Genomic DNA, 12588 nt, shown 5'->3' on the forward strand with positions numbered 1-12588 from the left:
CACAGTTCAAAGGCATCAATTCTTCGGCGCTCAGCCTTCTTTATGGTCCAGCTCTCACAGCCATACATTACTACTGGAAAAACCATAGCTTTGACTATGCGGATCTTTGTCGGCAAGGTGACGTCTCTGCTTTTTAATATGCTATCTAGGCTTGCCATAGCTTTCCTCCCAAGGAGCAAGCTTCTTTTAATTTCATGGCTGCAGTCTCCGTCTGCGGTGATCTTGGAGCCCAAATAAATGAAGTCTGTTACTGCTTCCATTTCTACCCCTTCTATTTGCCAGGAATTAATGGGTCCAGATGCCATGATCTTAGTTTTTTTAATGTTGAGTTTCAAGCCAGCTTTTGCACTCTCCTCTTTCACCCTCATCAAGAGGCTCTTTAGTTCTTCTTCACTTTCTGCCATTAGGGTGGTATCGTCCGCATATCTGAGGTTGTTGATGATTCTCCCTGCAATCTTAATTCCGGCTTGTGATTCTTCCAGCCTGGCATTTCTCATGATGTACTCTGCATATAGGTTAAATAAGCAGGGTGACAGTATACAGCCTTGTCGTACACCTTTCCCTATTTTGAACCAATCAGTTGTTCCATGACCAGTTCTGACTGTTGCTTCTTGGCCCACATACAGATTTCTCAGGAGACAGGTAAGGTGGTCTGGTACTCCCATCTCTTTAAGAATTTGCCACAGTTTGTTGTGATCCACACAATCAAAGGCTTTTGCATAGTCAATGAAGCAGAAGTAGATATTTTTCTGGAACTCTCGTGCTTTCTCCATGATCCAGCGAATGTTGGCGATTTGATCTCTAGTTCCTCTGCCTCTTCGAAACCCAGCTTGTACATCCGGTAGTTCTCGGTTCATGTATTGCTGAAGGCTAGCTTGTAGGATTTTGAGCATAACCTTGCTAGCATGTGAAATGAGTGCAATTGTGCGATAATTTGAGCATTCTTTGGCATTGCCCTTCTTTGGAATTGGAACATAAACTGACCTTTTCCAATCCCGTGGCCACTGTTGTATTTTCCAAACTTGCTGGCATATTGAGTGCAGCACTTTAACACCATCATCTTTTAGTATTTTAAATAACTCAGCTGGAATACTGTCATCTCCACTAGCTTTGTTGTTAGCAATGCTTCCTAAGGCCCACTTGACTTCACTCTCTAGGATGTCTGGCTCAAGGTCAATGATCACACCAGCGTGGACATCAGGGACATTAAGATCTTTCTTGTATAGTTCTTCTGTGTATTCTTGCCACCTCTTCTTAATCTCTTCTGCTTCTGTTAGGTCCCTGCCTTTTTTGTCCTTTATCATGCCCATCTTTGCACTAAACATTCCTTTCATATCTCCAATTTTCTTGTAGAGATCTCTAGTCTTCCCCATTCTATTGTTTTCCTCGATTTCTTTGCATTGTTCATTTAAGAAGGCCTTCTTATCTCTCCTTGCTATTCTCTGGAAATCTGCATTCAGTTGCTTATATCTTTCCCTTTCACCCTTGCTTTTCGCATTCCTTCTTTCCACAGCTATTTGTAAAGCCTCATCAGACAGCCATTTTGCTTTCTTGCATTTCTTTTTCTTTGGGATGGTTTTAGTTGCTGCCTCCTGTACAATGTTACGGACCTCCGTCCATAGTTCTTCAGGCACTCTGTCTACCAAATCTAATCCTCTAAATCTATTCATCACCTTCACTGTGTACTCACAAGGAATATGATCTAAGTCATACCTGAGTGGTCTAGTGGTTTTCCCTACATTCTTCAATTTAAGCCTAAATTTTGCAGTAAGAAGCTCATGATCTGAGCCACAGTCAGCTCCTGGTCTTGTTTTTGCTGTCTGTATAGAGCTTCTCCATCTTTGGCTGCAAAGTATATAATCAATCTGGTTTCGGTATTGACCATCTGGTGATGTCCATGTGTAGAGTCATCTCTTGTGTTGTTGGAAAAGAGTGTTTGCTATGACTAGCTTGTTCTCTTGACAGAACTCTATTAGCCTTTGCCCTGCTTCATTTTGTACTCCAAGGCCAAACTTGCCTGTTATTCTGATTACTCCTTGACTTCCTACTTTAGCATTCCAATCCCCTATGATGAAAAGGACATCTTTTTTTGGTGCTAGTTCTAGAAGGTGTTGTAGGTCTTCATAGAAGCGGTCAACTTCAGCTTCTTCAGCATCAGTGGTTGGGGCATAGACTTGGATGACTGTGATATTGAATGGTTTGCCTTGGATACGCAGTGAGATTATTCTGTCGTTTTTGAGGTTGTACCCCATTACTGCCTTTCCCACTCTCTTATTGACTATGAGTGCAACTCCATTTCTTCTAAGAGTTTCTTGCCCACAGTAGTAGATATAATGGTCACCCGAATTAAATTCACCCATTCCCGTCCATTTCAGTTCGCTGATTCCCAAGATGTCGATGTTCAATCTTGTCATCTCATGTTTGACCACATCCAGCTTGCCTTGGTTCATAGATCTTACATTCCAGGTACCTATACAATATTGTTCTTTACAGCATCGGACCTTCTTTTCGCTTCCAGATACATCCACAGCTGAACGTCCTTTCGGCTTTGGCCCAGCCGCTTCACTCTTTCTGGAGCTACTTGGAAATGTCCTCCGCTCTTCCCCAGTAGCATATTGGACACCTTCCGACCTGAGGGGCTCATCTTCTGGCGTCATATCTTTTAGCCTTTTAACATTGTCCATGGGGTTTTCTTGGCAAGGATACCGGAGTGGGTTGCCATTTCCTTCTCCAGTGGACCACATTTTGTCAGAACTCTCTGTCATGACCTGTCCGTCTTGGGTGGCCCTGCACGGTATAGCTCATGGCTTCACTGAGTTACGCAAGCCCCTTCGCCACGACAAGGCAGTGATCCATGAAGGGGGTAATGAATTTAGCATAAGCCATAAAACAGGTTGAACACAGGATTAAAAAAGAAGAGCTTCCCCCTCCCCAAAATCTTTGGGTCACTGTGGGACTCTGGGATCTGTTCACATCAAGGACCTCTCATCCTTCTTGACAAGTGAATTTGATGTACCGATTCGTGTAATAGCAGGGAAGGTGCTGAATTAGGAGTAGGGACTCTGGGCCAGCCCCTCCCTCTCAGCGCCAGAGCTAGGGTGGGGTCTAGGGTGGGGTCGTGGGGAAGGGCTGACTGGGAGTGGGGAGACCCAGGCTCTGGCACCCCTCTGGGCTCCCTGGAAGGGGCGGTGGAAGGAACATGGTTCCTTTAAAGAGCTCGGGAGCTTTAGCATCATGGCCATGCAGTACTGAAAACGATGGCTCATCATCATATCATCCATCATCATCATCATCATCATTTTCATGATGCAGTGGGGTGGCCGGCAGCCTCTGTCTTTTTCGGCGTAACTTCGAGCCCTCTCCTGGGTCGATAAGCGGCTCCCACTTCCTTCTGCAGGCATGACGCGCCCCAGGGATTCCCTCGCGCCGTCCTCTCCAGGCGCCCCGGCAGGACTCCCGGCAGACGCTCGCCAGCGCGCGGGGGGTGGGAACGCCAGGAGGAGCAGCGCGCAGCATTCTGTCGAGAGTCTCCCACCCGCCGGCACAAGGCGAGGCTGCGGGGCTGTTGCACACTGGAAAGGGTTAAAAGCACGGAAAGGAACTCCTAGAGCGGAAGGAAAGAAGGTCCTCTGGAGTCAGGGCCTCTTCTTGGTCGGGACGTCCGCTCTTGCTCCTGTCGCCGCTTTGGTGCCTCCGCGGGGACCCGGTGAGCGCCCTCCTGGCGGCGGGTCTGGGCAGAGGGCGGCGCGGGGAGCCCCGGAAGGCGGAGGAGAGGCCGGGAGAGGATCCCTGGGATAACCCCCGTCTCCGGACCTTCCTCAGCCGCCACCCGGGGACTCTCAGGGTTCCCCCGCCTTTCCTCCCGAGCGCTTCTTCAGCGCTGATGGAGCCCTGCAGGGCAGGAGTCTTCTGGCTCTCTGGGGCACACGCGTGTTAGGCCTTTGCACGTGGAAAGGGCCCTGGATGCACGCATGCAAGTCCTTCTCCACACGAACATGGATGCACCCCCTGCAACCACGGTTTGAGTCCGTTATTTATATGCCCTTCAAGCAGCAAAGCGGGCCAAAGCGGGCCAAAGCGGTGGGGCGGTTGGAGCCCTTCCTTTGCCTCCTGAGAGGCAGCAAAACTGATGAGCCTGGTATGGCCCTCTCTTCGGACAATCCGTACCCTTAATAGGAAAATGCCTTAGTTGCGTAGGACGTGGGAAGAACTCCAGGCAGAAAAACCTGTCCCATGGTAGTTTGCTGAAAGAGGGAGAATCATCCCCGACATCTTTCTCAGAAGCTTCCTCGGAGAAACATCAGTCATGGACCAACAAAACTTAGCAGGCTGTCAAGTAGGACAACATCTTGACACCATTCAGGCTGGAAGCAGCAGGGAATTCTCAGAAAGTGGAGTTCAGAAGTGCACAGGCAGGACGAGCACGGATGTACAGCCGCACTTCCAAGACTGCTTCCTTCAAAGTTCCTGCAACCAAATCTGCGCTCTGGATCATCCGGAACAGAAGCCAGAGCAACACACAAAGAAACCAGTCCAGGACATGGAGATCCTGCAGCCGTTCCTGACTGGCTTTCCACCACAGATGCAGGGCTGGGTGAGTGAATGTGGCCGAGTGACCAATCCCTGGCAGGAGGTGTCCATAATGGGAGGTTCCCTGAAATGTCACGGTAGAATATTTCCTTCTAGGCATGCAGTATTCGCCTCGCATGCACACAAACCTTGTCGTTCTGATTGGTTGTCTTGGTCATTTCAACACATGACGAGGAAACTGAATGTCCTTTCTCAGATTAGGCTTCCCTTTTCTTGTTGACACCTGTCACCCCTCATAAGGACGAGGCCTTCCTTAGGAGTTTTCAAACAGTTCCTATTTCTATCCTCATAGCAATACTGATAGTTCCTCTTTCTTAGTTTCATGTCTTTCCTTATTTAAAAAATATTATTCACACTCATTTGTCCTAACCCTAACAGCAAAAAGACAATTGTTAAGCTATCGCACTTGGCATCTTTGATGTTTTATTGGTTTTATTGTAATTGTAACATTCTACAAGTCCCTCAAGACCTGGCTATGTGACCAAGCCTGGGGGTCCCAGAGGACTGGGAGATTTTGTGATGGCTCCCTTACTACAGTAAATATCATCCTCTCCTGTTCTGTCTGGTTTTTATAGTTTTTATAGTTTTAATTATTGTTTTTATATGTATTTATGGGTTTTTAACTGAGTGTTGTACACTGCCCAGAGTCGCTCTTTTGTGAGATGGGCGGCTATATAAATATGATCAATAAATAATAAAATACATTTCTTTGATTGTTGAGAGCTGCCCAGAGTCTTTGGGAATCAGGTGGCATACAAGTTTGATGATGGTGGTGGTGGTGGTGGTGGTGGTCAGTATCAGATATCCAGCCCAGACCTCCTGAGTTTTAAATTACCAAGTGAATTGATTCTTGTAATAAGAACGCTATGTAATTTTTACTGCCTGCCTTGTTTTTTTAGGAAAAGGAAGGAGTTACAGAAGCAGGCCCTGAGTTTTCTGAAGTGCAGGAAGATTCAACTGATGACAGGTTGAGGTTCTTGCAGGAGGAAGAAGGAGCCACTGTTTCACTAGGTAAGGAAGTATGGGGCATATTTAGGTAGAGAAGGTTTTAATGAAGGGGGAAAGACCCTGGTCTCCAAGCTGGATTATTATTAACATAAACATGTCTATTTAACATCCCTAACATTTTATACCTGAGAATCAGCCCTTTTGTTCATGGCTCAGTGGGGAGAGAGGTGCCTAGGATTGTTGGGAGTCAGTTTTTTAAAAAAAAATGTGTAAACGAATAAATAAATGTGCTTTTGCCCAAGTGAGCTATGAAACAAACGTTCTCTGAAGCAAATGTTAAGTATCTTGATGCGCTCTTTCTGTCACAGGAGATGGAGTGATTTTGGAAAGACAGCTTCAGCCTCCTGATCTTTTTGATGGAGGGAAAATTGCTGCTGTGCAGTGGGATCAGGTAGGGGAAAGAAAAGACAAGGGATCCCTGTGTCTGAATGAGTCTCTCTCTCGTTTCTCTTTGGTTTTGCCAAAGCTCCCTGCTACCAAAGCTCTGATGGTCGCTCAGGGTAAGACCCACCTTGCTTTGTAAGCAGAGAGAAGAAACCTCTAAGTGATCTGTGAGCAAGAAAAATGTTTCTTCTTCTTTCAGAGGCTCTTCACCTTGGAGGAGGTGGCTGTGCATTTCTCTGAGGAGGAGTGGGCGCTGCTGGATCCTGACCAAAAAGCTCTGCACAGAGAAGTCATGGAGGAGATCAGTGGCATTTTGGCCTCTCTTGGTAAGACATCTTCTTTCCTAGAAACGAATACCCATAAGCTTTTGTAGGTTTTTAAAATACATTGGCAGAATTTCAGCTCGTGTCCTTTTCATTGCATCTGTTGAGCCTTTTCAGTGTTTCTGAGGCAGAAACAGTAGCTGAGAAATTTGTTTTTTCCTACTCCAAGCTTCCATATGGTGGAAGCATGAAAACATCTTCTCCAATTTCATCCTCAGGCAGCCTTCCACTGTTTCTACCCCTGCCTTTTCATACAGTATAACAAAATATTTTTAGAAACAGTATCATCCACCCAGGCCAGTTTGGAAAAAGTGATAGCTCAAGGATGTCCTTTGCTGACCAAGGGGTTGGAGTAAATGACCTCTGATGTCACTTCCAACCCTCTCATTCTGTCTGCACTTCTAAGCCACTTGTAGACCCAAGTGACTGTTTTTGCCCTCAGAGCCATCTCTGAACATGGCTGTCAAAACTGACAGCATTTTCCTTCTTGTTAAGGTGGAAAGCAAATGAGAGTTGGAACATAAGCCCTAGAATAGGCATCTTATTAATAACAAGCAAAGGAGCTTGTCCAAACCACTTAAAAACTCCGTTCTGTTTATGTGTCCTCCAAAACTCTTCCCAATATTAAGTAAGTCTTGCCTTTCACTGTCCAAGGATTGCCCACCCCAGGTATAGAGCACACACCTTGCCTGAAGATAAACCCAGATTCTGTCTGTGGGATCCTGACAGAGTGAGAAGGTAGCAGACAAACTACCCGTTGGTGCACTGCACTGCCTGTTATACAAAAAAGAAGAAGTTAAGTCGGGGGAGAGGTTTGCAAAGTATGGGACCCACTCCTGAAGAGGCCTGCTGCTTGTTCTGCATTCTTCAGCCACTGCGTCGGGGTAGCTGAACGTAGAAGGAAACAATATGCCCTCCAGACTTTAATATGAGCATTTCCTTTTGTTCCAGTTTAGGTGTTAGATATCCAGGTGTCCCATCTTCCTCTGGCCAATAACAGTTGGGGAAGGATGAATTTTATAGAAGCTGCTTATACTCAACATTACCTTGTAGTTAAAACAGAGCAATTTTGTCCATACATGCAGAAGTGTTTTTAGTTCCTCCCATTACCACAGCTTCTTATGTAAAATAGTGATTTGGGGGCAGTTTTCAAATTGAGACCCTTACCAATTTTTGGTCTTCATCTCTTAAGGTGATGAGTGGAAAATCATGGATAAAAGAAAACCGAGTACAAACCAAAGATTTCACATAGAAGGGAAGCCACATAAATGCTTGGAGTGCGGAAAGGGCTTCATGACGAAGACAAATCTTAGCACACATAAAACAACTCACACAGCTGACAACCTGTATAAATGTTTGGAGTGTGGAAAGTGTTTCACCCAAAGCGCACAGCTAAGTAGGCATCAAAATACTCACACAGGGGAAAAACCATACAAATGCCTGGAATGTGGAAAAAGCTTCATTTGGAAGACAAACTTAGAGAGACACCAGAGGACTCACACGGGGGAGAAGCCCTTTAAATGCTTGGAATGCGGGAAAAGGTTCATTGAGAGTTCAGCCCTGATTACACACCAAATCATTCACATGGAGGAGAAACCGTACAAATGCTTGGAATGTGGAAAGTGCTTCACTTCAAATACACACCTCAGTGTGCATCAGAGAACTCATACAGGGGAGAAACCATATACATGTTTGGAGTGTGGAAAGAGCTTCAGTGAGAGCAGTAATCTTGCTTCCCATCGCAGAACACATACTGGGGAGAAACCCTCCAAATGCTTGGAATGTGGAAAGTGCTTCAGTTCAAAGAGACATCTGAGTGTCCATCAAAGAACTCATACAGGCGAGAAACCCTATAAATGTTTGAAATGTGGAAAGAGTTTCAGCGTGAGCAGTAATCTCGCTTCCCATCACAGAATTCATACCGGAGAGAAACCCTATAAATGTGCTGAATGCGGAAAATGCTTTACTCGCAGTTCTGATCTTATTAAACATAAAAAAATTCACACAGGGGAGAAGCCACATAAATGCTCTGAGTGTGAAAAATGTTTCACTTGCAGTTCTGACCTCATGAAGCACAAAAAAGTTCACACCGGGGAGAAGCCACATAAATGCTCTGTGTGCGGAATAGCCTTTGCGCGTAGTTCTGACCTGATAAAGCATAAAAAAATTCACACAGGAGAGAAGCCGCATAAATGTTTGGAATGTGGAAAGGGCTTCATCACAAGGACCAAACTGAGTCTGCACAAAAGAAACCACACGGGAGAGAGACCATTTCCATGCCTGGAGTGTGGAAAGTGCTTTATTCAGGTAGCCCAACTAAACAGGCACCAAAGAACTCACACAGGGGAGAGACCGTATAAATGTTTAGAATGTGGGCAAAGTTTCACACAGAGTTCTTCTCTTACTACGCATCAGATAACTCACACAGGGGAGAAGCCCTATAAATGCTTGGAATGTGAAAAGTGCTTCAGTTCGAGCACCCACTTACGTAGGCATGAAAGAACGCACACAGGGGAAAGGCCCCATCAGTGCTTGGAATGTGGAAAGTGCTACAGCGAACGTGCGGAATTAAGTCGACATCAGAGAACTCACACCGGGAAGAAGCCGTATAAATGTTTGGAATGTGGGAAAAGCTTCACACAGAGTTCTTCTCTTATTACCCATCAAATCACTCACACAGGAGAGAAACCCTATAAGTGTTTGGAATGTGGAAAGTCCTTCAGTTCAAACACACACTTGCGTAGGCATCAACGAACACATACAGGGGAGAGGCCCTACAAGTGCGCAGAATGTGGAAAGTGCTTCACTTCCAATGCACACCTCTGCCGCCATGAGAGAACTCACACAAGGGAGAGGCCATATAAATGCTTGAAGTGCGGGAAGAGTTTCAATGTGAGCAGCAACCTCACTTCTCATCAGAGGATTCATACAGGGGAGAGGCGCTACAAATGTTCTGAGTGTGGGAAGTGCTTCCTTCGCAGCTCTCACCTTATTATACATGAAAGAATTCACCGGGGAGAGAAGCCGTATAAATGCTCGGAGTGTGGAAAGTGCTTCATCACGAAGATAAACCTTAGCACCCATGAAAAAAATCACACAGGGGAGAAATCTTACAAATGCCTCGAGTGTGGAAAGTGTTTCAATTGGAATGCGCACCTTAGTACCCACCAAAGAACTCATACAGGGGAGAGACCTTATAAATGCTTGGTGTGTGGAAAGAGTTTCAGTGTGAGCAGTTCTCTTGTGACCCATCATAGGATTCACACAGGGGAGAAGCCTTACAAATGTTTGGAATGTGGCAAGTGTTTCAGTTCAAACACACACCTTCGCAGGCATGAAAGAACTCACATAAAAGAGAGGCCCAGTGCATGCTGAGAGTAGGGAAAGAGGATAAAGGATAACGTTCAGGAATCACTAATTCCTACCAGGAATATAGAAAAGGTTCCCCTCTCAGATGGCAGTTTTAAAGCTTACAAAACTGCACATTGTGGTATTATATAAAAAAGATCAAGTCTCTTTCAAATTCTGCTCCACACCTTGTAGCCTCATGGATGCATCTGTATTGTTTTCTAGTATTGTGTCATTGCTTTTTCCAGAAAGCTGTTTTTTTGTTGTTTTTTTTACAAAACCCAGTCTGCCCTGTAGCTCTGGGACTATCTAGAGGTCTCCTATCCAAGATCTAATAGGTCTGACCCTTCCTAGCTTCTGAGTTCAACAAGGAGACCCATATATTGCCATACATATGGGTAGTTAGTAGGGAAATGTTTATATATCCATTTCATTAGAATCCACATCTTATGCAAGGGACCAAGGATTGAACTTTCATATTGCAAGTTCTTCTAGGGCTCTGGTAGCTTCCAGTTTTGCACTTCATACTCAACAGGTTTGCGCATGTAATGTGCATGGATTAGAAATGTAGATCAACTGGCAACATTAGTTAGGCTCCTTAATAATTACCTCTTCCTTCTCTGAATGGAAATCTGTAGGTGAGTGTGTTTTGGAGGCTAAGCAAGGAATAGAGAGATGAGATTAATTGAGGCAGATCACCATACTTTTGTGGCTTCATCCAGTAGTTCCATTAAGCCGAAGACACTGTATTGTAGATCCATTGCATTATGTAGCAACTTTTTGCACAGATCCCTGGAAGCAACACACCGTTTCGAAGCTTTCAGTGGAAATGGGACTCCAACAAAATAGTATCGTATCAGATGTGAAACATAAGGAAAGAAACTGAGGAGCATAGGACTTGGTGCTATAACATTTTAGCAGATTATGGAACAATGTGGACATACAGCGTCTTCCTCCTAAGCCTTTGACAAAGAACCACATAATTTTCTGATTTGCAAGCTTATTCAGTGTGGCCTGGATAACAGACACGCTATGTGACTCCATAAATTAGCTTGAAAACAATACCCAGCATATTCATTAACCCCCAAGGAAGGGGTCAATTTAGCAAATATACATGATGATAAAACATCCTTCACGGTCATTATATTAGTGAACCGTGTGATGTGTCTGTGAAATAGGGAATTCTAACTGTAGATTGTAGTGACAGAAGAATTGTTTCTAAACTCTGGAAGACATATTAATTCCACTACATTGTGCATTGTTTCAGCCCTGTTTTGAGTACATTGTCCAGTTGTGGGAAATGCATTTTAAACAGGATGTGGATACATTAGATCATATTCAGAGGTGGAGAATAAAGTTCATCAGGGAACTGGAAATTTAGTTCTCTAAGGAAGTAAAAGGAATTGGGCGTGTTTACTTCTTCAGAAGTTGGGGTGGATATGATAGCCCTCTTCAGAAATCCTGAAAGGAGATGACTTAAGGACAGGATCTCAAAGTGATGTATAATGGGCTGAAATTTCTAGAAGGTGGATTCTAGTCCTGTTGAAGGTTAAGAGAAACTTCCAGGAAGAGCAATATAGCAGCAAACCCAGTTACCTAGGAAGTGGTGGACTCCCTTTGCTGTGTGTGTGCTCCAACTGAAGCTCAGCAGCCATCTGTTGTCAATGATTTGATTTGGAGAGAGCCGCTGAACAGGTATCAATGGCTACATCCAACTTTACAGTTCTGTATATAGATTGCTATCTGGATTGTCTGGGGCACCAATTATTTCCCTATTGCTGATTTAGATAAAATATGGTTTTGATGGATTCATGTCATGCTTTATACTAATAAGAATCAGTGAATGAAAATTCTTGGGTCTTTGTTTCATTTTTATTAATATTTCAGTAAAACATAGAAAATGCCCTTATCAAAACTTTATTAATCCATCAGACAATTTATAAAATAACAAGCCAAGCTTTTTGAGTTTTCCAAGAAGATATCACAAACCAGAATGGATGAAAAGCAAGCAGGCAAAGGAATGTTTGAGGTCTATTTGCCTAAATGGTTTGACAGGGAGTATTGGAAGGTTGACAGACGTGTCAGTTGAGTTCTGGAAGACAGAGAAGCAATCTTAGTTTGTGCAAAGGATTTCCTGGAATCTCAGAAGAAGAAAGAATGGGCGTTCCCCCATGTCTTCAGCTTTTAAAATAAAAAATGTCTATTTTTTGCCAATACACTTTGAGTGGTTTCTCAGTAATAATGGCTCAACGCTGCTTTTTTTGTAGGACAGTGCAGTGCTTCAGATCCAAAACCACAAAGGTGCGTTGGGTGTGAGTGTAGGTATACACACTACACCCACTGAAGCTTTCAGGAAGCTGTATCTTACCTCGGACTCACCCCAGGCTCATGTCCATCCCAGAACGCCTTAGCCATTGGTGCCTACTTCATTCAAATGGGTGTTTTCCAGGGACTATGTAGTCCTGTCCAGCTGGGGACAAGATGCATCATCTTTAAGGCACTGATAGGTGCAGTGTGGGCACCCACCCGTGCCCAACAGGAAGTGCAGAATCGGAGCTGAAGCACAACACCTCCCTCTTTTGGTCTACTGATCTATATTATTATTATTAAGATTTATTATAGCCACACACTCTAAAAAATTTGGTATGCATAAAATCCGAACTGTGTCAACGGGATGGTCAATGGTATCACTGCCAGGTTATCTCTATGCTTTTATTATTAACATGTTATATTTCTTCGTCTCTTTAATTTACCATCGTCCTACCTTGTTTTCTCCCATCTTCATTCTAAATGCCTTCCTGTTCTTTCTCCTGCTGTGTCAAATTTTGTCCCCCTCCCCACCTACTAAAGGACACACACATTTGCACACACTCCTGTGTCCTGTTCACTGAACAGTGTGCTGCCAGTAATTACTTCCTGGATTTAATTTCCTTGT

At 44.4% G+C, this 12588-nt stretch overlaps 1 protein-coding gene across 1 annotated transcript; it reads left to right on the forward strand.

The window, feature by feature from the left end:
• Positions 1-3625: 3625 nt before the first annotated feature.
• LOC107326500 (uncharacterized) lies at positions 3626-11503 on the forward strand. The gene is made up of 5 exons (XM_015890549.3): positions 3626-4594; positions 5490-5601; positions 5907-5989; positions 6182-6308; positions 7498-11503. Exons 1-5 carry the CDS (start codon positions 4307-4309, stop codon positions 9678-9680), a joined length of 2793 nt encoding a protein of 930 aa, XP_015746035.2. The 5' UTR covers positions 3626-4306; the 3' UTR covers positions 9681-11503.
• Positions 11504-12588: the final 1085 nt, after the last annotated feature.

The sequence above is a fragment of the Python bivittatus genome, unplaced genomic scaffold (genome assembly GCF_059951505.1).
Source record: "Python bivittatus isolate LINGU-HERP-01145 unplaced genomic scaffold, Pbiv_v1 ctg000810_np1212, whole genome shotgun sequence".
Taxonomy (NCBI): Eukaryota; Metazoa; Chordata; class Lepidosauria; order Squamata; family Pythonidae; genus Python; species Python bivittatus.